Here is a 27,916-nt window from a genome sequence, read left to right on the forward strand (position 1 = left end):
ATGTCGACTGATTTCTTTTTTTTCCTCAGTGAAATTACTGTTTTGTTTGGACTTGGAAATAAACACTTGTGTTTGTTTTGATGTGTGTAAATAAACACCAGTACTTGAAGTTTGGATCCCTCCATGTTTACAGACCTATGACAAAAGTATGAGCTCAAACTGACATAGCCTATCTTGTGCACAGAGAAAGCAAAAGCCAGATGTGTTTTTTATTCATACCATCAGTGTTTAGTTGGTGCATTGTGTGCTTATTAATATGATGGCTTGTGTTAACTGTTGGATACGAAAATACCATTTTTACAAAGGTGTGGAGAGTTAAGCAAGGGTTATTCGCTTTTGCAAGAAAACTACAATGTTTTGCTGATTGGGTGACAGGTTTTCTTATTTGTGTGTAGAGTTTTGCAAAAATAGCCAATAGTTACAAAAAATGTGCTTAAGCCATCAGAAAAAATTGTAAATGAAAAATCACACCAACCTCTGTGGTGTGGGTTCTGTTACCGTGGAGGGACTAGTTTCATTGGTTTTGTTCCACTGGTTTCGCTCCTTAGAGTGAAGGATGCAAATCAGTAAGTTGATCTGAATGACTGCTTTAATCCTGTAATGAATGATTTCTATCCTGAAGAAAGTGGCCATCCATACGAAATTGGGAGCGACTAAATAGTTTCTGAGTACTCAAACAAAAGGTTCTCAGCTCACTTGAACACTTGAGACCTCTGGTTTTCAAGCTGTTGTGGCAGCATGTGTCCAAACCCCTACAGACTTACTATATTTAATGTCAAATTTATTAGTCATTATAATTTTAGACCTGTAGAGCGTAATCAGGCCTCGATCCCAAAAGCCTTATGGATTGTACCTCTCTGAACAAGGCATACTGACTATCCTTTAGTATTTTCAGTGAAACTGCAGGGATACCGATGGCTGGTGCTTTAACCAACTGTTGAGTGTTCTATACCTCCAGCTGGACAAAGCAGTGCATTTGCTGCATGGCAGTGCTGTAGATGACAGGCTTCTACTCCTTTACCAGGAGCATGTGGCCTAATTTGCCTATCTTGAATTCACAGTGGCCATCCCTTCCCTCATGGTTATGGGGAAGGGATGACCTTAGCTGCTTTACTGCAGCTAAGGTCTGATCATTGATAGAGGCATTACTATACTGTTTTGTGCACAGGAAAATGGAAGGCAGAGGATTAAATGGAAAAGCAAGCTTTAACTGTGTGGTCGCGAATTTTGAAGCCATCCTGATAACCTTCTCCTACCAACGATGTGGAGATCCAACCTCTTTAGATCCAATTAAAATCAAGACACTGAAAAAGATGCTCTGGACAAGAGTAGAATTCTTGGAACAGAGTTTAATACACTGAATCATATGAACAGCAGGAAAAATACATACAGACATTTAGCAAGAGAATTACATAGCAGAAAGCAAGCAAAGCAAAACCCTGGGGTATACAGCCTTAAGCACAGACAACAGAGCAACACAGAGACGGACAGAGAGTAACAGCAGAGGGGAAAAAAGTGCTGGGGGTGTCCTCTGGTCCTCTAATATACAGGGACCAGTATCCCCGCCCCCTGCTGCTGAGTAACTTTTCCACCCGTCCAAACACAGCTGCAGGGGTCAGATAGCTGCCAAGGTCTTGGCCAAAGGCCAGTCAGGACTCTAACTACCCCTTGCTCTGGCTTATCACAATAAGTCATGACACGGTCAAACATCGCACATTAATCCTAATTATTAAATCTTACACAGCAAGTGGCACAATCTTATAATATATAATCTTATAACTACATAGGTTACATGCTTAAGACACTTCAGTGTAGTTCAAAGTGTGTGTGTGTGTGTGTGTGTGTGTGTGTGTGTGTGTGTGTGTGTGTGTGTGTGTGATTATATCGTATGATATTTTATCATGTGTTCAGGATCTCTGTTACAATGTTACTGTTTTGGTTGTGATGCATGAACGACGTTGAGGGTGTATTAGGGAAGGTTAGTTACGGGAGAGTAAATTAATCAGGAGAACTCTCCCCTTACATTAACTGCCCTGTAACTGTACCACCTTAATAAACCTTGGTGAAGTACAATGTCTTGTGTTTAAGACTGTACATGAAAGTTAAAATATATATGTTCAGTGCACATAGATATATAGTGTATATAGTTACATAGTTATACATATCATACAAAAATCCACCACAACTGTCAATAATAAGTTCCAAAAAGTAAATAAGGTAACAGAAGTGCAAAATTATGAAAGGTTTACAGTACTGAAAAGGGAAACACAAGGAGCCAGACAGGTGGAAAGAATCAGGACAATCAGGGTGACACTAAATTAAAAGTTATAATTGGAACTCACCAAGTAAAATAATAAGCAACTGAATATTACCAAAACTAAGACTCATAATCTATAAGAATAATGAAACCATAAAATCAAGGATCCCAAAACACAATGGATAAAAACCAAAACTTTAACAGCATTAAACTTTAAAAATAACTTTTTAAACTGTAAAACAGCAAACCAGAAAAGTTTGTGAACAGGAATCTAGGCTAAAAATATTAAGGAAGAATTCATAACAGGAATCAAACACCAAAACAAGGGGTCATGACAGAATGTACCATTAATTTGCTATTAGAAGGGTTATTTATTTATTTATTTAATGTATTTGTAATTTTATTTATTTATTTATTTGCTTCTGTACAACCCTGCAAGAACCTTGAACTTTGGTCTGAGGTCTTTGAGAAACTAAAGGTAACGGTCTGACTCCAAAAGGCAAAGAGTCAGCAGAGTAACCTGAGTCCTCAATACAATAACTAACAAATTGTCCTTCGCGTATTTCTTTCCATTGGACATCAGTTGAGCCTTTGCCACTCACCTGAGTGTAATACTGTCCCAGAATTCAGACTTTCCGTAGCCACAGCAAGGGTGGTGTATTCTGGGGCTGTTGCTGAAGGATCTTTAAACCTGACCATATTTGCAGGGGACAAATCTCTCAGTGCCTTTTTATAGTGGCAGAAGATCAGAAACAGAAAAAAACCTGGAAAACAAATAAGTTTTAGACAGAGTTTAAGTTTCAAAATGTGGTTTATTGGAGATGCATTATTTCACAGTTTTTAAGACGACCCCCCCCCCCCCACAATCTTCCTGCAGGTCCACCACCCGCATGAGACATCATAGGGGTCAGGTGCATTGTGTGTCGAGCCAGGAGAGCAAGCCCTGGCGGACCAATTGCCGGCTACCAAGACTGGCATTTGGGGCATGCAATGGCACCTCTATGGCGGGGAAGGAGCCTGAGTTAGTGAGTTTGAGAGGTACCAGCGAGATATAGTCGAGCCCACCTCAACGCACGGCGTGGGCTCTGGAACCAGTCTCCTGGAGAGGGGCTGGACTCTGTCTCAGTCTAGAGTTGTCCCTGGTAAGAGGTGGCAGGCTGGGGTGGGTATTCTAACATCTACTCAGCTTGCTGCCTGCCTGTTAGGGTTTCTCCCAGTGGATAAAAGGGTTTGTTCCCTGAGCCTTTGGGTCGAGGAACAGGTCCTGTGCTTATGCGCCGAGTGGCAGTTCAGAGTACTCAGCCTTCTTGGATTCCCTGGGTGGGGTGCTGGAGGGTGCTCCGCCTGGGGACTATGTTGCCATATTGGGAGACTTCAATGCTCATGTGGGCAACGGCAGTGAGACCTGGAGGGGCGTGACTGGGAGGAACAGCCTCCCGGATCTGAACCCAAGCAGTGTTTTGTTCTTGAATTTCTGTACAAACCACTGTTTGGCTATAACGAACACCATGTTCGAAAATAAGAGTGTCCATAAGTGCAAATGGCACCAGGATGCTCTAGGCTGCAGGCCGATTTTGTAATCACATCACCAGACCTGCAGGGCTGAGCCGTCAAATGATCACCACCCGGCGGTGAGTTGGATCAGATGGCGGGGGAGAACACTGGACAGATGTGGCGCACCTAAAAGTATAGTGAGGGTGTGCTGGGAACACCTAGCAGAGGCCCCAGTCTGCGAGATCTTCAACGCACACCTCTGGCAGAGCTTCAACAGCATTCTGAGGGAGACTTGGGACATTGAATGCAAATGAACCATGTTCAGCACCTCCATTGCCGAAGCCGCTGCGCTGAGCTACGGCCACAGTGTGGTTGGTGCCTGTCATGGTAGTAACCCCCGAAAGTGATGGTGGACACCAGAGGTGAAGGGATCTACCAAGCTGAAGAAGGAGTCCTGTTGGGCTTGGTTAGCCTGTGGGACTTCTGAGATAGCCGATAAGTACCGACAGGCCAAGCAGAACGCGGCTCGAGCAGTGGCTGAAAAACTTGGGTTTGGAAAGAGTTTGGAGAGGCCAAAGAATTTCAGACTGCCTGGAAATTCTGGCAAACCATCAGGCGACTCAGGAAGGGAAAGCGGTGCTCTACCTGCACTGTGTATAAGGCGGGTGGAGCGCTGCTGACTTCGACTGAAAAAATTGTGGGGCAGGAAGGAATACTTTGAGGACGTCCTCGACCATCCCACTGGCACTTCTTCCGTGAAGGAAGCAGAGTCTGGGGACAAAGGGGATGACCCGCCTATCTCTGGGGGCGAGGTCACAGAGGCAGTTAAACAACTCCTTGGTGGCAGAGCCCCTGGGGTAGATGAGGTCTGCACTGAGTTGATGAAGGCTCTGGATGTTGTAGGGGTGTCCTGTTTGACATGCCTCTACAATGTTGCATGGAAATCAGGGGTGGTATCTCGGGATTGGCAGACCGGGGTGGTGGTTCTCACCTTTAAGAAAGGGAACCGGAGGGTGTGTTCCAATTATAGGGAGATCACACTCCTCAGCCTCCCTGGGAAAGTCTATGCCAGGGTGCTGGAAAGGAGAGTCCGTCCGTTAGTCGAACCTCGGATACAGGAGGAACAATGCAGTTTTCGTCCTGGTCGTGGAACACTGGACCAGCTCTTTACCCTCTCAAGGATACTTGAGGGTGCATGGGAGTTTGCCTTGAAGGTGCATGGGGTCTACATGTGTTTTGTGGACTTGGAGAAGTCATTCGACCGTGTCCCTCGGAGTGGGGGGTGCTCCAGGAGTATGGGGTGTGTGGCCCATTGCTACGGGCCATTTAATCCTTATACAACCGTTGCAAGAGCTTGGTCCGCATAGCAGACAATAAGTCGGACTAGTTCCTGGTGGGTGACGGGCTCTGCCAGGGCTGCTGTTTGTCACCAATTATGTTCATAATTTTTATGGATAGAATTTATAGGCACAGCCAAGTGACGGAAGGCTTTGACTTCGGTGGTTTCAGAATCTCATCTCTGCGTTTTCGCGAATGATGTGGTTCTTTTGGCTTCACCTGGTGATGGCCTCCAGCTCGCACTGGAACGGTTCGCAGCCGAGTGTGAAGCAGTGGGAATGAGAGTTAGCACCTTTAAATCTGAGGCCCTGGTCCTCAGCAGGAAAAGTGCCCACTCTGAGTCGGGGACAAGTTCCTGCCCCAAGTGGAGGAGTTCAAGTATCTTGGGCTACGTTCACACTTAGGGATGGGTACCGTTTATGTCAGAACCGGTGCCATCATGGCACCGGTTCTGACATAAACGGTAGTAACCAGACCGAAAAACAGCGCACATTTCGGTGCTTTATTTCGGTGCTTTTTTTTCCTGAGCTGTGATACACTTCTAGCCAATCATTTTACGTTTCCCAGGATAGTAGGCGGGGCCAGGTACGTACGTTCAGTTAGAGCAGAGCTACAGATTAAAAATGTCCAAGGCGAAGCGGTCAAAAGTCTGGCTGTACTTCACAGCAAAATATGCAAACTCAGCAGCCTGCAACAAGTGCTTTAAGCTGATACTGTGATACTGTCAAAGGAAGTAACACCTCAAATCCGATGAAACACCTGAAAAGCCGAGAAATGCGCCGTATTTTGATAGCTTGCTGCGAGACCTCACACTGTGCACGTTGGGTGGGTTGCCAGTTATCGGACCCGGAGCAACATCCCCCAAAAACCCGAAGAATAGAGTCCTGGCCCCTAGCCCTGCCAGTGTAGCAGAAATGATGATGATGATGATGATGGCAGCAGCAGCCGTTCTTTTCTGCGTGAGTAGCTAAATGTTGTTCGAGTGTAATTTACGTTGAGTAGGCTAACCATGTTATTACATTAATGCATGTAAGGTGAACTAGCAAACATGATCATAGCTACATGCGGCTGTCCTCTTGTTTGACTCCCTTCACCCTGGCCAAAAAGGCTAAAATGACCAAAGAAAAAGTGGGAAACAGCTGAACATGAGAGGTTTTTGGACAAAGTTTGTGTTTTTTTTCCATTGTTTAAGCACTGCTTCCAGCCAAGAGTGATACCATATATGCCCCATAGCTGCAGAAAAGGCTAACATTGTTATCTTTTTACAAAAAAAAAAAAAAACAGCTGAACATGAGAGGTTTTTGGACAAAGTTTGTGTTCTCCATTCTTTAAGCACCGGTTCGAGCACCGTTTAAGCACCGGCACCGTTTCAAAAGTACCGATTTGGCACCGGTATCGGATAAAACCTAAACGATACCCATCCCTATTCACACTGCAGGCGTAAGTGCAGCAAATCCAACTTTTTTGACCCTGTGCGACCCATATCCGATCATGGTATGACAGTGTGAACGGCACAAATCCGATATTTTCAAATCATCCGATCTGGGTCACTTTCGTATGTGGTACTGAATCCGATACATACCTGATGTTTTAGAAAGCGACTGCTGTTTGAATGGTCATGTCGCATTAAATCTGTCTTTTATGTCACTGACATAAAACAGACGCCAATTATCAGTGCCGGAGAAGCGCCCGAGAAGACATCGCAAATGCTTCCTGGCCATCCCGTGTAGATGTTAGTGAAACAGTTGGGAAGACAGCGTTGGAGAAACGTGAAAATTTTATTTGTACTGTATAATCTGCAGATTCTGACAGAAATCAGCAACTATCATTTGAAGCACCGCTCCTCTCTAAAACAGCAATAAGAATAATTATTGGGCCATATGTAAATAACAAAATAACTTTATAACTTAAAGCAAAACTGGGAAACGTAAAGTCCGAAACCAGTCTTTATATTAAGGGCCAACAGTCAAACAATATTTTTTGGTCTGGATCTAAACAGAGCGCGTTGTGTGTGACATCTTCTTTTGCGCATGCGGGCCGCTTTGAGGGTTCACACTAGAGCGCGTTTGCGGTCACATTTTATTTGTAGTGTGAACAAGCAGACAAAAAAATCGGATTTGATCAAAAAAATCGGAATTGAGCATTAAGACCTGCAGTGTGAACGTAGCCTTGGAGTCTTATTCATGAGTGACGGGAGAAGGGACGAATTGGTGCTCCAACTCCAGTGATGCGGACCTGTTTGTTGTTTGTTGTGGTTCTTGTTGAGAACCGGTTCCCACTGTTTCAATTCCTTGGAATTGTTTGCCATTTTTGCAAACGATTCCCTTATCAATTCCAGTCGCCCCGAATGACATCACCACGTTGCGGAGCGTCATTTACCTGGCAGGAAACATGGCGCCTTTAAGCGGCTCAAACGCTAAAAAGTTTGGTTATACTTTATGAGAATGGATGACAACAGGGCAACTTGCAATACTTGCAAAGTAGATATTTCATTTAAAGGAGGAAACACTACAAATATGCAAAAGCATTTGCTCACAAAACACACGATAACCTTAAATGAATGTCGTGTTTTTAATTCCGCTCCAGACTCGTGAATCTCAACCCAGCAGCAGCGGTAACGTTTGCACGTCCTCTCCTGTTAATGCGGCAGGTAAATAATCAACTAACAGTGCATATTATGTCTGCCTTATTACAAAACCTGCCATTACTGTGCGCTGCATTTAGGTGACCATGATGAGAAAGACAGAGTCTGGCTGGCGCTCGCTGGCAGTTCTCACTGCAGTCTACCGGTAGCATCTCCTTTCAGGCCAGGATAGACTAATGTCACAGAGCAGTGGCAAACATCTATTTGCCACAGCAGATGCCCTGATTTTCGGTAAGTGAATGTGTTTAATTGTAGGCAGGGACATTACTGCATATTCTTGTGTAATTGCTACAGAATAATTTATGTTATACTTTGTTATTGCTACAGAAGAATATTTATTTTATTATTTTACATTTACAATTTTTTTCCCCGTGGACCCTGTGACACCACATTGCAGAGCCATAGGCTGCATCTCTTAAGATCTCACTGTTGGGTTTGTAAGGCCATGCTACTCCTAAATTTCTATCTTGTTCAAAGAGAAGATATAAAACAAAATTCTAAGCTAATCGACCTTAGTGTTCTCCTTTTTAAAAAAAAGAATCGATAAGAGAATCAATAAAGAACCGAATTGTTAAACAGAATCGAAAATGGAATTGGAATCGTGAAAATCTTATCAATACCCATCCCTACTCAGAATACAGCCGCTTCTCCTCCACATCGAAAGGAGCCAGTTGAGGTGGTTCAGGCATCTGACAGAAGGAATCGATGGATGGATCAATGGGCTTCTTACAACAAGGAAAGGGTGGAACCTAAAAATTTCTTTACCAGTAATTAAGATGTTGTAGAATAAGGAGGGGATGTTTTTCTCATTATCATTTAATATTTTAATATGGCATTATTAGTTCATTAGAAGTATATAACCAGCTTTGCATTAAGCATAAATTGAAGTTTTTGACCTTACATTATTCTTTGCATTACAGTGATGGTGATAACTTTAGTTTGATCTTTTCTTACAGGTACCAGAATAATAACATGATTTTCCATTGCAGATGTAACCATGATCATTCCATACACATTGCAGTTTGTTGCTTATTCTAGAGTTGTGTTTAAGGTAATTAAAGGTTAAAAGCTACAGCCAGCGCGAGTCTGGCTGATCTATGGAGGGCAAAGGCTTTGAGCTTGGAAGGCCGCACGCGCTTACACAGCACTTATAAGATGTTATTCTTGGTGATTTTGTGCTTAGTCATGTTTTAATATGTTTTAAGTAGAAGTAGCTGATCCAGCAATATTCATTTAATATTATATACTTGATTTAGAGCAATACACACTGATGGTCTTAACAAATGAAAGAGTCCTTGTAGCTGCCATGTTGTGTCTTAGCAGGGTACAGACGGTTCCAGGAGACGGGGGCAGTCAGCGTCTGCCCTCGGGAAGGAGACAATGTAATTCTTTGTGTTAAATAAAATTGTCAACATTGATTGTATTACACCTGTCACTACGCATGAGGGGGCGTTCTAATACCCTGATTTCATAAAACTATGGTGATGTGTTTTTTGAGATGAGATCTGAGACTGTCTGCATACAGTGTCCATCTCCCACGTGTGTGATCATTAAATCATCGTTTGACTCAACCCGACCGGACCAGTGTTGTTATTGTGGGTTTTTCCTCTGGTGTCCATCCCCAATATTTTGAACCTTAACAATGTGCTAACACATTTGGTATTTACTATCAAAAGTGTAGCATCACATTGGTCAGTGGATCTGAGGTTTAACAAAAACTCAATTGTTTCTTTTGTGAAATAGAATAATCATGTAACACTTACACAGCAGTGGCAGCACCACCATTATCCCAATACTTGCAGGTCCTAATTGCACTCTTTTGACTGGCTGATTATTGCCATCCCATTTTCCACACACAACTCCATCCTCACACGTGCATACTCGAACCCAGACTCTCTGTGGTTCTGGGCAGGCCTTTCCCTGCTGATCTTTAATCACCAGTTCCACCTCATAGATACCCGGCCACATGAAGTTTTGAGCCCGCAAGATAGCCGCAGTATCTGTCAGAAACCACACAGAGATGTTACACATGTACAGAATGAATACATATTATTCCTGAAATGACAATCTAACAGATTAAATTAAATAGAATTAAATTCATTTGAAATCAGTTTTATTTACATAACACAGCGTGTTTGAAATTCTACAGCAAAGAGCCTACAGTATTAGAGAGAACGCCAGCAATCGGATGATCGCCTATAAGCAGCACATGGTGATGGTGGGGTGGAAGAAAACACAAAAGTTATCATCCCGCTCGTTGGGGGCACATGGGAAGTGAAAAGAGAGTGTAAGGAAGAAATGCTCATCATGGGAAGACCCCCACCCTTTAACAGCACAACATTAGCAATGGTTCAGGGGGACATGATGTAGTCCTAACTATAAACTTTATCAAAAAGAAAAGTTTGAAGGCTAAAAAGTCTAGAAGATCTCTGCTTCCCCAAGCCAAACAGTTAGGTGGTTAGACAACAGAAAGCTGAAAGTTGTCTCACCATTCTACTTTAAGAAATTCTAGTAACAACAAGTAAACTTGCAGTCTGAGAGTAAAGTCATCTGTTAGGTTAATATGATGCTGTTAGGTGATAGGGTCTAAATAGACCCTATCACCTAATAGCGAAATATTCAAGACCTATGTGAGAAAGATTTGAAAAAAAAATCTGGATTTAACAGGGAGCTGATGAAAAGAAGCTAATACAGGAGAAACATTATCTCTCTTTCCAATATTGCTAGTGTTCTTACTGCAGTTTTTCACTGACTGAAGGCTTTTCAGCAAGCTTTTAGACCAACCTGATAATAAGGAATTATTATCTGAGCAAGCAAGGTAAACAGTGCTTACCAAGTGAAATCTAAAAACAGACACCAACTAACACCAGCCAAAGTAAAGATAATCTCTCCTTATATATCAATAGGCATTCTTTGTGATAAAGCTTCTATCATCATTCTATCATCAGCAGGAGGATAGCTAATCAGGGCTAAGTTACTCTGGCCCACATCAGCTACATGGATTTCTTCTTTTTTTTGCAACTATTTTCAACAGGACTCTAAGGTAGAGAATGCTACGCATACAATTTGCAGGTCATTGAGCAAAATGGGGATTTGAGAAGGCACATGTACTGTAGTTCATGATAGGAAATATGTCACTCTGTAAAATAGTGTACGCTTAACAAGACCAACTAGTGGGACACCATTGTGCATTAAATCAGAACAGGACAAAACACAAAGAGGAAGTGCAGAATACCACAACTTTTTGGTAGTCCACTGGAGATCGACAAGATTACTGGTAGTATAACCTCTTATTTGTAAAATAAAAAAAACTGAAGTAAATTTGCTTTACAAAATGTGGAAAACAGAAATATAAGTTGATAAACTAAATTCCAACATATCATGCATTTATACTGAACAAAAATATAAACGCAACACTTTTGTTTTTGCTCCCATTCCCCATGGGATGGACGTAGAGACCTAAAATTCATTCCAGATACACAATATAACCATCCCTCCCAAACAGTGGTCACAAATCAGTCCAAATGTGTGGTAGTGGGCACATCTGCTATATTGAGATAATCCATCCCACCTCACAGGTGTGCCACATCAGGATGCTGATCTGACATCATGAGTAGTGCACAGGTGTACCTCAGACTGCCCACAACAAAAGGCCACCCTGGAATGTGCAGTTTTTTGCACTATTGGGGGTCTGGGGACCCAGAACCGGTCAGTATCTGGTGTGACCACCATTTGCCTCATGCAGTGCAACACATCGTCGCATGGAGTCTATCAGATTGTCAATTGTGGCCTGTGGAATGTTGGTCCACTCCACTTCAATGGCTGTGCGAGGTTGTTGGATATTCGTGGGAACTGGTAACATGCTCAATGGGTGACATGTCCGGTGAGTATGCTGGCCATGCAAGAACTGGGACATTCTCAGCTGCCATCTGCCCTGAACAATGTGAACCATGATTCATCCGTGAAGCGCACACCTCTCCAACGTGCCAGACGCCATCGAATGTGAGCATTTGCCCACACAAGTCTGTTACGGCGACGAGCTGGAGTCAGGTCAAGACCCCGATGAGGACGACGGGCATGCAGTTGAGCGTCCCTGAGACGGTTTCTGACAGTTTGTGCAGAAATTGTTTGGTTGTGCAAACCAATTGTTCCAGCAGCTGTCTGGGTGGCTGGTCTCAGACGATCTTGGAGGTGAACCTGCTGGATGTGGAGGTCCTGGGCTGGTGTGGTTACACGAGGTCTGCGGTTGTGAGGCTGGTTGGATGTGCTGCCATATTCTCTGAAATGCCTGTGGAGACGGCTTATGGTTGAGAAATGAACATTCAATGCACGGGCGACAGATCTGGTTGACATTCCTGCTGTCAGCATGCCAATTGCACGCTCCCTCATTGCTTGTGGCATCTGTGGCATTTTGCTGTGAGACAAAACTGCACATTCCAGGGTGGCCTTTTGTTGTGGGCAGTCTGAGGTACACCTGTGCACTACTCATGATGTCAGATCAGCATCCTGATGTGGCACACCTGTGAGGTGGGATGGATTATCTCAATATAGCAGATGTGCCCACTACCACACATTTGGACTGATTTGTGACCACTGTTTGGGAGGGATGGTTATATTGTGTATCTGGAATGAATTTTAGGTCTCTACGTCCATCCCATGGGGAATGGGAGCAAAAACAAAAGTGTTGCGTTTATATTTTTGTTCAGTGTATGTATATATTTATTATATTTTTCTATTGTATTTATTCTATTGTATATTTAACTAGATACATTTGAAATGATTGGAAGTAATTTCCTCACCATTTAGATTCTCCATGTGCCATTTCCCTTTAGTATTTTCTGGGATAATCTCAAACTTAAAAGGAGGTCCATTAGGATATGCATCCTCATTGTTAGCATTCACAATAACAGAATTCTCAGTGGTGCACATAGTCTTGATGTCACTGGTCACGATAGGGCAGTGGTCATTAAAATTTTCCAACTGGATGGCTATGGTACCAGTAGCTGTTTTAGCAGGTGTTTCTGTGATGTAAAAACAGAAATAATAATATATAATTCATCACTTTTTTTTTCTTTTTTTTGGTTTTTCCTTTCTTCAGAGGGAGGCTAATGGCATTCATTCTGTACCTTTTGTAATGCAGAGTACTTTGGCAAAATATGTCCCATTGACCAGGTATGGAGACTCCCTGTCAGGTATCCTGTTGAGTTTGATCTCAGCTGTCTCTGGGTCAATAGTCAACCAGTTATCTGGGTCTGAGCCTTTGGCATACCTACATCAGAGATAGGCCACAAACCAGTTATTATTGTACTTAGGAAGAGAAGATAACATGTAATTCTTGTTTCATGTGTATGCACTGACCTGACATTCTCAGCCAGTTCTCCAGTATCTTGATCTATTGCAGGATTGCTAGCAACAACATCTGTAATGTTGAAGGAGGTGTCTTTCTTGGAGATGGCTATAGCTTTGACTTTGGGATCAAAATGTGGCCCCTCAGGCTGGTTCTTTACATTGATTTTGATGGGATAGATTTTATATTCTCCCCCCCATTGCCAAAATGATCCTCCAGAAAAAGGTGGGGCCTTGTTCCTTACAGTTAACCCCAATACAAAGTTCTTCACATTCTCATAATCCACAGGCTGTGAAATGGCAGACATAAAGAATAAAACTGAAATAGTGGATCGTGTAAATAAAAGTATGTCATGTATTATGAGTGTATATGTCCTCATGTAAGGGGCATCCTGCCAGCATTTAATAAATGCATCTCACAATAGACTGCATAACATAAATTTCTTTGAAATTTTGTCTGCTGTACCTTATCAAGCATTAAGATGCCCTTGTTGGTGTTGGGGTCTGTTTTAATGCTGAAATACCCGCCTTCATTGCCTCTGACAATATTAAAGACAGCTTTCCAGTTGTCTGTGGCCTTCAGATCTAGGTCCTCTGCTTGGATCCTCATCACCTCCACACCTTGTATGTTCCCCTCAATGCTTCCTTCATACTGCAGTGGAACACTTAAAAGTTATTTCAACATTTTTTATGACACTTAATGTGTTATTTCCTGAAATCATCTAAAAAGGCCTTTGGAAGCATATTCTAACACATTGAACACAAAGTATTCAATTCAATTCAATTTTATTTATATAGCACCAAATCACAACATAAGTCGCCTCAAGGCGCTTCATAGATACAGAGAAAAACCCAACAATCATATGACCCCCTATGAGCAAGCACTTTGGCAACAGTGGGAAGGAAAAACTCCCTTTTAACAGGAAGAAACTTCCGGCAGAACCAGGCTCAGGGAGGGGCGGCCATCTGCTGCGACCGGTTGGGGTGAGAGAAGGAAGACAGGATAAAAGACATGCTGTGGAAGAGAGACAGAGGTTAATAACAGATATGATTCAATGCAGAGAGGTCTGTTAATACATAGTGAGTGAGAAAGGTGACTAGAAAGGAAAAACTCAGTGCATCATGGGAATCCCCCGGCAGCCTATGTCTATTGCAGCATAACTAAGGGAGGATTCAGGGTCACCTGGTCCAGCCCTAACTATATGCTTTAGCAAAAAGGAAAGTTTCAAGCCTAATCTTAAAAGTAGAGATAGTGTCTGTCTCCCGAATCCAAACTGGAAGCTGGTTCCACAGAAGAGGGGCCTGAAAACTGAAGGCTCTCCCTCCCATTCTACTTTTAAATACTCTAGGAACAACAAGTAGGCCTGCAGAGCGAGAGCGAAGTGCTCTAATAGGGTGATATGGTACTACAAGGTCATTAAGATAAGATGGGGCCTGATTATTTAAGACCTTGTATGTGAGGAGCAGGATTTTGAATTCAATTCTGGATTTAACAGGAAGCCAATGAAGGGAAGCCAAAACAGGAGAAAGATGCTCTCTCTTTCTAGTCCCTGTCAGGACTCTTGCTGCAGCATCTTGGATTAGCTGAAGGCTTTTCAGGGAGTTTTTCGGACATCCTGATAATAATGAATTACAGTAGTCCAGCCTGGAAATAATAAATGCATGAACTAGTTTTTCAGCGTCACTCTGAGACAGGATATTTTTAACTTTAGAGATGTTGTGCCAATGGAAGAAAGCAGTCTTACATATTTGTTTAATATGTGCGTTGAAGGACATGTCCTGGTCAAAAATGACTCCAAGGTTCCTCACAGCATTACTGGAGGCCAAGGTAATGCCATCCAGAGTAAGAATCTGGTTAGATACCATATTTCTAAGCTTTTCAGGGCAGAGTACAATAACCTCAGTTTTATCTGAATTAAGAAGCAGAAAGTTAGCGGCCATCCAGGTCTTTATGTCTTTAAGACATTCCTGCAGTTTAACTCATTGGTGTATATCATGTTAATATAGAGGACTGTGAGGAAGAGAAGTACCTGCTCTTTTTCAAGAGTGGGAAGGTTGTTGTTCACATCACGGATGTTTATAGTAACATTGCCTGTTCCAGTGTTTCCTTCTGGTAAACCTTTTAGGTCTTGGCCTCTTACAGTCAGAATGTACTGACCACATTTCTGAAATCAGAAGATTGTATGCTGTATATTACAAGACCATAAGAGCAACTGAAGAAATGTGTGGGCTGTCCAAAGTTAGACTCTCAGACAAATTTGTAAAAGGGACACATTGGGGTGAATTCACTGTTATGGTTGTGGTTTGCTGATCAAAAGGTTAAGCATTAACGTTACAGTCCCATATACTGCTGCAGTTAAGCTCATTGTCTATCATCAACAGAGTTGCATATTATTGCTGACCCTGCACATTAACTTGAGTGGCTTGTGATACTTAATTTAGTTTTAGTTAGCTAGTTACTTTTGCTCTAACACCTTGTTGAATGAAAGAGATGCATTACATTTTTTTAATCTAATCATACCTCTCTCTCCAGAAGAGGCTTTTTAACAAAGATGGAACCATCATCTCTGTTAATGTAAAACATATCGTCAGGTGGATTCTGATTAATGATGGTGTAGGAAATCACAGAACGTAAAGACCATGGTTCATCAGCATCAGTTGCTGTTACTTTCATCACAAAACTACCTGAAAAACAGCATGAAATGAAACAGTCATAAAACCTAAAACAAGCAAAAAGAATGGCATTAAATGGCATTGTTTGTTTTCTTGTGATGTAAAACAATGACTTACTTTCCACTAGAGCTTTAACTTGTAAAAGTTTAAGTCATCTGTAACACTATTTACTCAATATACTGGCCAAACTTTTAGAGGCTTTTATAGATTCTTACAAATATAAACTTAACTATATAAGAATTCAGACACATTTGTTAACTACAGACTGCATTTAACCTTACATGATAACTCAATGTTTTTTATGCTATCACCTTTAGCAGGTCATTGTAAAAATTTGATCACCCTGCAAATACAAAGCCACAATGCTTTGTAACGTTGGGTTGTGTTGTGTGGTTGAGAAGAGGCGGCAAAACACCTAGCAGGCTAGGCGGAAGGATACACACCCACACTGGTATCAGTAATCCACGGTGGTTCTTTAATACGCATTCTTCAGCAACCGTATAAAAGCCCGGCTGAACGGCTGCGGCTCAACAACAAAATGCCCAGCGTTCATACAACCCAAGCGTTGCAAACAAAACAAAAAAAAGGGTCTCAAAAAGAAAACATAAGTCCGTCCCTCGTTAAGCACGAGCGTGAAGGCACGTGTCCTCATAATCACAGAGAGAGAAAACGAGAGAGCAGTGGCACACACTGATGACACCATCAACCCTCGACTTGGGTGTCTTAAAGGGACACCACACCATAACGGCTGTTACATATTCCCCCCCGGTTAAACAAAGGCTGTCCCCAGCCGAACACAGCAAAGGTACAGTTCAAACTTAACCAGCCTCCATACATGGTCAGCAGGATAAGACGTCAAAACCAAAATAGGGGAATGTACAGTCCAAAATTGACAAACTGGCATACATGACAGTGTCCCACATGGTGAATGCCCATTCAAATAAATGTCAAAGAAAGAAAATAAGCTTAGGACAGCCAGGACAATGACAGAATGAAATTCCCTCTTATTGTTACATTGCGTTTCCACCGTTTTCCCAAAAATTACAACAGTAAGCATGAACATATCACCACAACATGAAAACAGTGCCAACATGAATCGTAGAAAACTCAAACAACGGTCCTGTGACAACAGCAGACCACATGAAACACATCAGAAAGCAAATAAGGTCACTTTATGTTAAATCTGTCAGTATGAAAAGGGTTGGTCCACCTATTGACCGACCAGTCAGCGGTGACCCTAGGAACTCGTCTTGGTCTGAGGTCATAAGAACCTCTAACAGCACACCCATCGGCAGCAGGAGGTGAACTGTTAACCTCTGTCTCCAGAGCAACGTCAGCAGTCTCTTGGAAAGAGTTCTGGTCCACGACAAGCGGGGCAGCGTCAGCACAGTCAAAGCCAGTCTCAGCAGGGGCGTTGCTAAAGACCGTGGGAGTTGCGTCAACCGCGTCACAGTCAATGCGGCCCGGGACTGAAAGAGCAGGAGGCAAACTGCTGTCCGGGACACTGAGATCCAAAGCTGCTGTAGCATTTAGCTTCGCACGCTGGCTAGACAAAGCCGAGTCCCAGGTATGGAATGGTTGCATGTTCGCAACATGAAAAACTCCCACTCTCTCCCGAGTGTCCACTGTGGTGAGAGAGTAATTCACATCCGACATCCTCTTGGAGATGCGGTAGGGACCCGTGTAAAGCGGGGCCAACTTAGCAGAAAAGTTGGACGATGCGTCTGATTTTGGGTGTGACTTTACCCTGACGAGGTCCCCAACTTCATAAGAAACCGTGCGACGTCTCAGATCATAGTAGCGCTTTTGCCTTTCATGACTCTCTCCGAGCACCACGCGAGCATGTTCATGAGCATCCCGAAGCGAAGCTCTCAGGTTATCTGAGTGGGGCATTTCCGGGTCGCTCAGTCCCTCCCAGGAGGGTTGAGTGACAAGGTCCAAGGGCGTGTCCAACTCTCGCCCATACAGCATCATGGACGGGCTCAAGCCTGTGCTCTCATGAGGCGCAGTGCGCAGTGCAAAACAGATCTGGGGAAGATACTTGTCCCAAGAGGTGTGTTTATCCCCAACATAGGCTCGAATGGCCGTTTTCAAAGTGCGATTTACACGCTCAGTTGCATTCGTTTGAGGATGGTATGCAGTTGTTAGTCTGTGTTCAGTCCCAAGAGTCAACAAAACATGCTCAAAGAGGTCACTGACGAAAGGCGTTCCCCTATCAGAAATAAGGTGGGAGGGAGAACCATGTCGGGCAAAAATGTCAGTAATGAACTTGTTCGCAGCAACTTGAGCAGTGGCTTCTCTCACAGCACTCACCTCGACCCATTTTGAGAAATAGTCCACAAAAACAAGGATATAAGCATTCCCCCTTTGTGTGCGGGGCAGTGGGCCAACATAGTCCACCCCTGCGTACTCCAATGGTCTTTGTGGCTGGATAGGGACCATAAGGCCTCCTGTTTTTCTTTGACTCGGCTTAGTGGTTTGACACGAACAACATGAGACCACATACTTTTTCACGTCAGAGTTCATGTGTGGCCAGAAGAATCTGAGACGCAAGCGTGCCAGCGTTTTTGCAATGCCCAGGTGTCCAGCTGTGGGATGATCGTGGTAATATTTGAGCAGATAACCACGGAGGGCAGTAGGAGCAAACAGTTTAAGCTGCTTGAGTGGGTGGAGACCACACTTTGTCTTTGGGTCGAGGAAATAGAGGAGACTGTCATGGACAACGTACTGTTCCAGATCTTGATTATTCTCCCCCGTTTGTTGGTCAGTTTCCAGTTGATTGAGCAACGGGCCTGTGACTGGGTCCTCAAGCTGCAGCTGACGAACATGCGGGCGGTCCGAAACAATCACAGAAGGTAGAGCACGAAGGTCCATGCTCCCAATCACGGCATAGGGAGGGAGAAGATCAATGGGGGCATCCACATCTGGTAGAGGATTACGGGAAAGGGCATCGGGCACCTTATTACGTTCTCCAGGTTTGTGGATGATGCTGAAGTCAAAGTCTTGAAGGCGCAGAGACCACCGAGCAAGCCTGCCAGAGGGATTCGGTCGAGACATCAACCACTTGAGGCTGCTGTGGTCGGTGTAAATGGTTACGTGCAAGCCTTCGACATAGGGTCGGAAATGTTCCAAGGCCCAGATCACGGCCAGACACTCCTTCTCTGGAGTTGAGTAGGGCTTTTCCGATTTGTGCATAGCCCGGCTAGCAAATGCTACAGCAACGTCTTTGTCATCCTCATCTTTTTGCATTAATGCTGCCCCAAGACCAGCATCGCATGCATCAGTGTGAATGAAGAATGGACGCGAAAAATCTGGGAACCTGAGGACCAGCGCTGAGGTTATTGAATGTTTCAGAAAGTCCACAGCTGCCTGGCACTTGTCATCCCAGTGAAACTGCACGTCCTTTTTAGTGAGGGCAAAGAGTGGCTCTGCATGGCGGGCATAGTCCTGCACAAAGCGGCGATAGTAGCCAGTCAGGCCAAGGAACTGTCGCACCTGCTTTGTTGTGGTCGGCACTCTGAAGTCAGTCACAGCTCTCACCTTGTCAGGGTCAGGATGAATGCCAGCCGGCGTAACCCGATAACCAAGGAAGGTGAGTTCTGAAAGGCAGAATTGGCATTTGCTCAGCTTTAAAGAGAGGCCAGCAGACTGAAGCCTACCAAGGACCTCTTTTAAGTCAAGCAGGTGTTGCTCAAAGGTCGGTGATGCGACAACAATGTCATCTAGATACACCGCGCAGGACTTATAAATCAGGCCAGCTAGAACATTGTTCATAAGCCGCTGAAAAGTCGCAGGGGCGTTACACAGGCCGAAAGGAAGGACTCTGAACTGAAACAGGCCACAGTGCGTGATAAAAGCAGTCTTTGGTTTAGCTTCTTCAGCAATGGGGACCTGCCAGTAACCTCGAGCAAGGTCTAGTGTTGTGAGAAATTTCCCTCTCGACAGAAAGTCAAGTGATTCATCCACCCGCGGGAGTGGGTAAGAATCCTTCACGGTCAGCTGATTCAGACCACGGAAGTCAACACAGAACCGTGGTTCGCGGGGGGTTTGTTCACAATGACCACGGGGGCTGCCCATGGTCCTGATGCAGGTTCGATGATGTTATCCTGTAGCATTTTTTTCACTTGCTCTTCTATGATTTGCTTTTTAGCTGGTGAGGTGCGGTATGGTGGCAAGTTAACAGGCTTTGCATCCCCAGTTACGATGACATGTTCTGCCAGAGAAGTGCGACCAAGGTGGCCATCAAACAGGTCACCAAAACTATTTAACAACTCCAACAGTTCTTCCCGTTCCTCAGAATCCAAGTTAGCTTCTCCAGCCTTATCATGGAGCTGCGGGGTGTTCTGCAGGGTCATAGTTCCACACTCAAGATCAGCTTCCACAAAGCCATTTTCACAGAGTTCATCAAGACATGGGGGATTATCATCCATAATTACAGTTCTTGTTGGGACATGTATTGTCAGTGAAGTGCGAGTCATGAAGTCCATCCCAAGAACAAAGGGGGATGACAGGTCCTGCACTATCAGAAACCGCTGATAGACTCGCTTGCCCATAAATCCAATGGTCAGCCAGGTTATTCCTAATGGACTGCAGTTGGTGCCATTGGCCAGTCTTATTGGAGGAGAATCCCCCGGATTCTCTAATGACTGGTTTCGGTGTCTCTCAGATAATAGGTCTGCATTTACTGCTGAAAGAGATGCCCCTGTATCTAGTGTGGCATCCAGAGCCGCCCCATTAAAGTTCACTTTAACTCTGAGAGGGGTGTTCCACGATGCTTGCGAAGTTCCATCTTCAACGTGATTGAGCACTGGTGGTAGGGCTGGGCGATATGACCCAAAATTCATATCTCGATATTTTTTAGCTGGATGGCGATATAAGATATATATCTCGATTTTTTTTTTTTAAAGCCATAAGTTAAGAACAAAAAGAGAGTTCTTAGTCACACTGTGTCCCAGATGTCACACGGGCACTTTTATTTACATACAGCATAGATGTACATGAAGAAATTACTCAAAAATAAATTATCAGCATTTATTAAATAATCATGGTCCATAAATAAAAGAAAATGTTGTTTTTGTGCATAACAAAAAGCTCACAATTGTGCAGTCAAAATGTAAACTAACAGACGCTGAGCATAATAACAAAGAGACAGATTTCACAGCTGCACCACGTCTCTGAACAGGTGCCATTTGTGGTCCTTATACACACACAGTACGTATCACTCCGCGAGGCTCCTCCCCGGTAGCCGTAATCCTCCGACATCAAGCCGTGCAGCTCCGTAGCTTAGCAAAGTCATATTAAAACATTTTTTGACAGATTGCTGAGCGCTGTGTACCACATAAAATCGGTTCGTGGTCAGTAAGCACAACCAGAATTCATACATAAGGCGCACTGTCGAGTTTTGAGAAAATGAAAGGATTTTAGGCCGTGCAGCCCCTCCGGGCTGCATGTCGTTAGCACGGTTAGCACGGTTAGCTCGTTAGCGCGGTTAGCTCGCTAACACGTTGACGCCGTCCAGCCCCACGCACGGGGCCATCCGCGGTAACTCGCTAACGGAGATTTTCCGCTTTCATCTTGTCATTGCCTTGTCATTGTCAGGTGAAGCTATGGGGGAGGCGGAGTTGTGTTCAGTGAAGGAGAGGCGAGGAAGAGTAACGTTGCGTGGAGACAAAAGTGGACGAAAGAGAGGCAAATCTGCAGCTCCACAAGTATAATTATAACGTAACATAGACTATATCGATATAAACGATATTGTCACATCTTATATCTCGTATGAAAATATATCGATATTTTTAAAAAACTCGATATATCGCCCAGCCCTAACTGGTGGCACACTTTGATTTGACAAAGACGATGAGGGCTGAGTTATTGGTTGGGGGGAGGGTTGCCCCTGTGAAACACTCTCCCCCCCCTGAAGTTTCCCGGCCTCCTGCCCGTTGCTCTCGTCTCCCTGACCCCGCCAGTTTCATCTGGATCCGCAGGCTGAGTTACTGGATGTTGGTCAGGAGACAGCGTTTGGGGAAGCTCCGGAGCCATCCTGGGAGAGTGTCGAGCTCCCTGAAAATCAGTGGAACAGTTAGGGCACGTACGAGAGGTAACACCAGGCATGGCACATTTGAAACAGCGGGGTCCTCCCTCAGTTCTGTTTTTCGGCTGAGCTCGGGAGGGCCGTGAAAGGTTAGTGCCAAGAACAGAATGCAGCTCGTGGGCACGCAGCACTAGATCAATTACTGACTTTACAGGCGTTCCGTACAGTGCTACTCTGTACTTCTCCACTTCGTGGTTACAGATGAGCTCAATTTGCTCCAGTTCAGATGGTGGGTTCCTCAGTCTCCTAAATTCACTGAGCATGTGGGCAACAAACGTTGGCAGAGGTTCTTCGGGGTGCTGGAAACAGTCCAGGATGCCTCTCAAAATCTGCTCCTGGTTGTCAGCAGGCAAGAAGACGGTTCTGAAAAGTTCACAAAACTTAGCCCATGTAGATACGTGAGGAATGAGCACATTAGACCACTTTCTTGGTTCCTTAGCTAGGAAGTGTGGCAGCTCTCTGAGGATTTGGGCGTCTGTTAGGTCTAAGGAGGTTTTATAAGCAGCAACAGACTGCAGCCATTCTTCTGGGTGAAGGCTGCCATCATTAGCGAACACCTTGGGCTCCAATTTGGCTTGGTGCAATGCCGCAGCAAGGACTCTGGTTGTATTAATTAGCTCCAGTGAATCTGAGTGGGATTGGGACAAGGCTCTGGCGGGCTGCGTGGGGCCAGGTGTTGAGATAGATTGTTGCGTTTCCCTGGTTGGCAGGCCTGGCACATATGGGGTAGAGGAGGCCTGAGGAAAAGGGTGAGTAATCTGGGCAGCTGGCACTTTTGGGACTGGTCGTTTTTGTTGAGTCCACTGCTCCAGAATATTCCTCTGGAGGTCCAAAGAGTCATGAAGACACTGCTGAAGCATATCAACCTCTGCTTGCAGACTTTGCACTTTATGCCCAAGGTCAGCAGTACTATGTCTGGCAGTAAGTCGGTTGGGGTGTAACATAAAGTCTATATCATCACACATGTCATTCAAGTCAGGATGAGTAGCCATAATACACACTTATCAAAGACCCAAATCTATACAAGGTAGCAGTTAAGCAGAAATCAACTTCAGTTCTGGTCACACAAAAGTATATGAAACGTGAATTCTGAAGTTTAGCTACACATGTCTTATCTGACTTTGAAACGTGGAGGTGGAAGGAGCAAACACCCTGGATCAAAAGCATTTAGGTGTAAAATAGATCCAAACTTACGAGTAACTGAGTATGAGCAACACCTTTTCAAGTCAGATGCACTTAAAACAGCATTTCAATAAGGACAGTTAAGCCAGTGAGAATCAATAGCAAATCAGTTTGAAATATAGACAGCGTTCTTTTTTTTTTTAAATACACTCACTACATCAGTTCGGTGATTTTCCAGAGGACACCAGACTTGTCCAGTCCTGACGCGGTATAGAGGTTTGTCCCGTGGAAAAGTTCCCACTTGCAGAGACCGTACGAACGAAGCAAAGTCTGCAGCGTGAGCTCAGCTGGCGAGGAAGAAAAAAAAAATCCGGTGCGCTTTACTCCGCTTACATGTACGTCAGAAACTATGAAGAAACGGCATCCATCTCGCGTCCAAGTAGCGTGAATCCACGTTAATCCAAAAATGTCGCAGTAAAGGCGTTCGGCAGATGACGATAATACATCCCGAAAACAGCGCTGCGGCGGCTCCACTCGTTGCCGTAGAAACACACTTCCGTGATCCGGCGAATCGGACGTCCGCGTCGAGGCCAGCCTGGTCTGTCTCCGCGAAGTATGGCAGGCTACTACTAGCTCTACTTTGCCGCTATGTACCTTTCAGTGTATCAATCATCCGCTGCTCGAAGATACTGCATACTGAGGTCCAAGAGAAGATGTTCGGGCGCCATTTTGTAACGTTGGGTTGTGTTGTGTGGTTGAGAAGAGGCGGCAAAACACCTAGCAGGCTAGGCGGAAGGATACACACCCACACTGGTATCAGTAATCCACGGTGGTTCTTTAATACGCATAATTCTTCAGCAACCGTATAAAAGCCCGGCTGAACGGCTGCGGCTCAACAACAAAATGCCCAGCGTTCATACAACCCAAGCGCTGCAAACAAAACAAAAAAAAAGGGTCTCGAAAAGAAAACATAAGTCCGTCCCTCGTTAAGCACGAGCGTGAAGGCACGTGTCCTCATAATCACAGAGAGAGAAAACGAGAGAGCAGTGGCACACACTGATGACACCATCAACCCTCGACTTGGGTGTCTTAAAGGGACACCACACCATAACGGCTGTTACAGCTTTCTTTAATTCATTAAGAAATCATGTAGTATTACATCTCCATACATTTATTTGGGATTTATACCACTGACCTTCGGGACTGAGCTCATCAACTTCACCAGGCTTTATTTGCCCAAACACTGGAGCATTGTCATTCTCATCTGCAATCCGGTAACGGTACCAATCCCTTTCTTCTGCAATTGTGCCATTAGCGAACTTAATTACAAGCGTTAGCTGAAACGTGGAAGAAAACAACTTAAACTATCTTGTCTTTCTCATCTATCCTATCATAACCTAAAACAAAAAAGTGTCTGTAGTAGGGGTTTCTACCACCAGCGAAACTGCAGTTTATATCCAGTGTTGGGTGTAATGCGCTACTAAGTAACGCGTTACTGTAATTAAATTACTTTTCCACTGAAAAAGTAGAGTAACTAATTACTGTTCATTTTAAGGTATTTTAATTACAGTTACTTACAATGTACTTGCGTTACATTGTAAAATAATTAAACTCGCTGAATATCATTATTTAATTTCAATAATTTATCTTCTAAACGTAGAAGTAAACTCTGCCGCTTTAACATTGCTGTAGTGCAGCTGCACGTCATTTCGCGCCAGTTTGCTGCATAGTCGTATTCTAAAGCGGAAGATGTCGGACTCGGCTGAAGCGTGTGGCTGTTTTATGAAATGGACATATTCCCGTCTCTTCACTTTTCTGAAACAAGCAGACAAGAACATTACAGTAATATGTAAGCTATGTCCTGGGGAGAAAAAACTATCGGCCGCTGTTAATAGCATGAGTAATCTACTGAAGCGCCTGACATGAGAGCATAGACGAACACTTCTGAGTGATCCTTGTTCATCATCCATGGATAACACCGCGGCAACTCCTGCTAAGCAGGCAAAACTTGATTTTACTTCAGCAGCACAGAAAGCGTCTGAAGGTGAGCTTAAAAAAATGATTGCAGGCTACATTGTGGAAGAGATGCTACCGCTGCGTACTGTAGAGTCACCGTCTTTAAAAAAATTATTTATTATTTAAAGAGTTTAGTTTCTATTGTTTGTCCACTCAAGGTTTATAGGGATTTTAAGAAGCATTTAGTTAAATTACTTATTTAATAATTAAGTTACTTCTCTGACACAGTAATTAGATAAGTATTTTAAATACAATATTGACTAAGTAATTAGTAATTAATTACTTTTTTAAAGTAACTTACCCAACACTGTTTATATCCATGTCTTTTCAGACTCATAGAACAAATGTAGTGTATGTAGACTTTGAAGGAGCTGCTTTGGTGAGCATCAAATATTAGTGAAACCAACTATGAGACTAAATGTGAGATATGGTCATATATGAGACACATGAGACAAGTTATGGAGTGGATCAATGGTCAGTTAAAAAATTGCAGAATATTGTGATGGCATAGTGAACTTTACCTTTTAACATTTCAATATAACTTGACCCTATCCTGTTTTTTGTTTTTTTTATCGTGTCATCAGAATAAAAACAATGTATTGAATGTAATACATATTTAGGATTTCACACATTTAACACATGAAGGAAAAAGTGTTAAATCTTATGAATGCAATAACAAGGTACAATAGAAGAGAATCACTAACATAATAATAGGGGATGAATTCCCTGTCGAGAACTTGGGTCAAACGGATGTCTCCAGTATGAGGGTCGCTCACAAACACATTGAAGGGGTACTTGTCTGCCCCAACACCTGTCAGGGAGTATGTAACATTTTCATATTCTGAGTAAACCTGAAACACACAGAATAGCACATAGATAAATGCTTCAGGGTTGGTAGACCACCATCTATTTGTCCATCTAATGGCTATTAAACATTATTTGTTTTTGAAAATCAAAAAGTTAGTACAGTCAATCAGTTCATGGCAGCTAACTAGAAAAAAAAAGAAAAGAAAAAATGGCACACCACATTTTCCAATTATTATTGCAGTTTCACAAATCTCACCTATGGCCAGCTGAGCTCTGAAACCTGACACAAAGAAGGCACTTGTTGATACAAGGAACTGAAATGACCGTCCCCTATAGGGTATCTAGACTCTCTCTTAGATATAGAGCGAGGAGCTCGGTCATTTAGGAAGGGCGCAGAGAAGAAGAAGAACTTCAAAATGACTTTTTTCATATATAGTACAATATGGTAATTACTTACTACAATGAGCTGCTTAGTTAGTCAAAAAATTAAAGTTGGGAAACAGTAACTTACTTTGTCAATGTAGTCTAAATTAGTGTAATCTCTATTTTCCATCAGGATCTGAGGGAAAATGCACATTCTTCGCTTTTTAAGTGACCTGTCTTCAGAGTTGGCCATCAGCACAGCGACAGCCTGCAGCTGTAACAAAACAGATGTTTGTATGAAGAATTTCTTAACGGAATCTCAGCTACATACAGTTAACTGGTTTATTAATTATCTCTCATCATGGGAGAAATCTTTTTTTTTCTTTTCAGTTTTCTTATTCATTATTAGATGAATTCCTTTTAAATATGATGCCAGCAGCATTTTTCAAAAACGTCGTGACAGGAACATAATCACAATTCACTACCTTTAACGATCAGCAAGTGTTTTAATCAAAGACATTTGGTCAGGACAAGCAAGGCAAGCAGTGACTGCTTTATTTAAGTGTCACCTAAAATTTAATAACAGGTTAACAGTCATGTATGCTGACTGTAAGCAGAGCATGAAAAACTGGTTTTATTGATGATAGCTCAAAAGTCGGTTGCAGGTCTGCACATCAAAGATCAACATGAATGTTTGCATACAGCCTGTCCCCACTTCCTCTTTTGTAAGGAATTCATTCCTCACCTGCTTTTCTCCACATAATTTGAGACAGTCGGTCAATGTAATGGACATTCAAAGAAATAGAGCTGAATGTTGACGTCATGATGACTTCAAAGGGCAAGTTAGTGAAAAGCACTAAACACACAAAGTTAGTGTATTTTTAGTTAAATAATTTAGCTTCATGCTTGAATTTAAAACACTGCTTGAAAATTTGACTACAGCAGACCTTGAACAAACAGGTTCAGACATGCTGACCGCATTGTTCATTTATTCATTACCTGTAGTAGACATCCAGAAATATTAATATCTTCTATTCTATCCTAATCTATTAATTCTTTTTGTAATTAATACTATTTCAATTAAAACCTGACATAGTCCCACAATGTTAAAATACTGGCCTGAATTATTGTTTCAACCAGCTCGTGAACAATTTTATTTTTTCTCTAAAAGTTGCAGCGAGTGAGCTGTTGCAGCTTCAGTTACTGCAGTCTTTAAAGTACTAGTACACATTCTCACAGAAACAGAAAAACAGCTTTTGTTCTGAGGTGTTAGTTAGTCTTAACTACACTGTTAACTACACCACTCAGTTCAGTGGCCTGTGAAAACCAACATACAGCTGTTATATGTGGATTAGAAAAAAGTAGTTTAAATAATATTATTGTTATGGAGTGCAGATCGAGCAGGGTTTGACCCCTGAGAGTCAGGAGCAGAGCAGGCCATCGAAACATAGCAAGTGAAAACTCGACCTAACTCGGTTTACTCAATGACGGAATTTTACAACGGCTCCACAAAATTAAAGTGTTAACAAAGAGTCATTTGTTAACTAAATATTAATAAGTTAAAAGGAGGTTACAGCAACTATGTTAAAGAAGCTATGTATACAGCTATGAGTGCTAAAAAAAAAAAAAAAGAACCTCCACAAACGTGTTAAAACTCCACGCCAGTGTGCAGCAGCTCAGAAGAACATAAGAGGACTCACTACAAACAGCAGCAGCACAAACATCGGTGCAGAAACCCGAATCATGGCTGGAGGAAACAATCCGGATC

General features: G+C 43.2%; 1 protein-coding gene across 1 annotated transcript; it reads right to left on the reverse strand.

Moving 5' to 3' along the window:
- Positions 1 to 2,836: 2,836 nt before the first annotated feature.
- Positions 2,837 to 27,893, reverse strand: LOC146608020 (desmoglein-2.1-like). The gene is made up of 12 exons (XM_085347653.1): positions 27,849 to 27,893; positions 26,297 to 26,422; positions 25,683 to 25,829; positions 24,158 to 24,299; positions 15,601 to 15,764; positions 15,110 to 15,244; positions 13,546 to 13,731; positions 13,092 to 13,369; positions 12,860 to 13,002; positions 12,533 to 12,754; positions 9,497 to 9,733; positions 2,837 to 3,021 (listed from the first exon to the last, which is right to left on the reverse strand). Exons 1-12 carry the CDS (start codon positions 27,891 to 27,893, stop codon positions 2,837 to 2,839), a joined length of 2,010 nt encoding a protein of 669 aa, XP_085203779.1.
- Between the last annotated feature and the right edge of the window lie 23 nt (positions 27,894 to 27,916).

Source organism: Diplotaxodon limnothrissa, linkage group LG23 (assembly GCF_057381915.1).
Source record: "Diplotaxodon limnothrissa isolate DT_005_m linkage group LG23, D_limnothrissa_male_GT1.1, whole genome shotgun sequence".
NCBI lineage: Eukaryota > Metazoa > Chordata > Actinopteri > Cichliformes > Cichlidae > Diplotaxodon > Diplotaxodon limnothrissa.

What these genes read in the sequence shown, in the direction of transcription:
- LOC146608020 (XM_085347653.1), bottom strand. Translation starts at nt 27,893, where the DNA reads ATGATTCGGGTTTCTGCACCGATGTTTGTGCTGCTGCTGTTTGTA. An exon ending in AGTACTCTGCATTACAAAAG is followed by an intron (nt 12,755 to 12,859) that starts GTACAGAATGAA and finishes TTTACATCACAG; the next exon opens with AAACACCTGCTAAAACAGCT. An exon ending in GGTGGTGCTGCCACTGCTGT is followed by an intron (nt 3,022 to 9,496) that starts GTAAGTGTTACA and finishes TTTGTTTTCCAG; the next exon opens with GTTTTTTTCTGTTTCTGATC.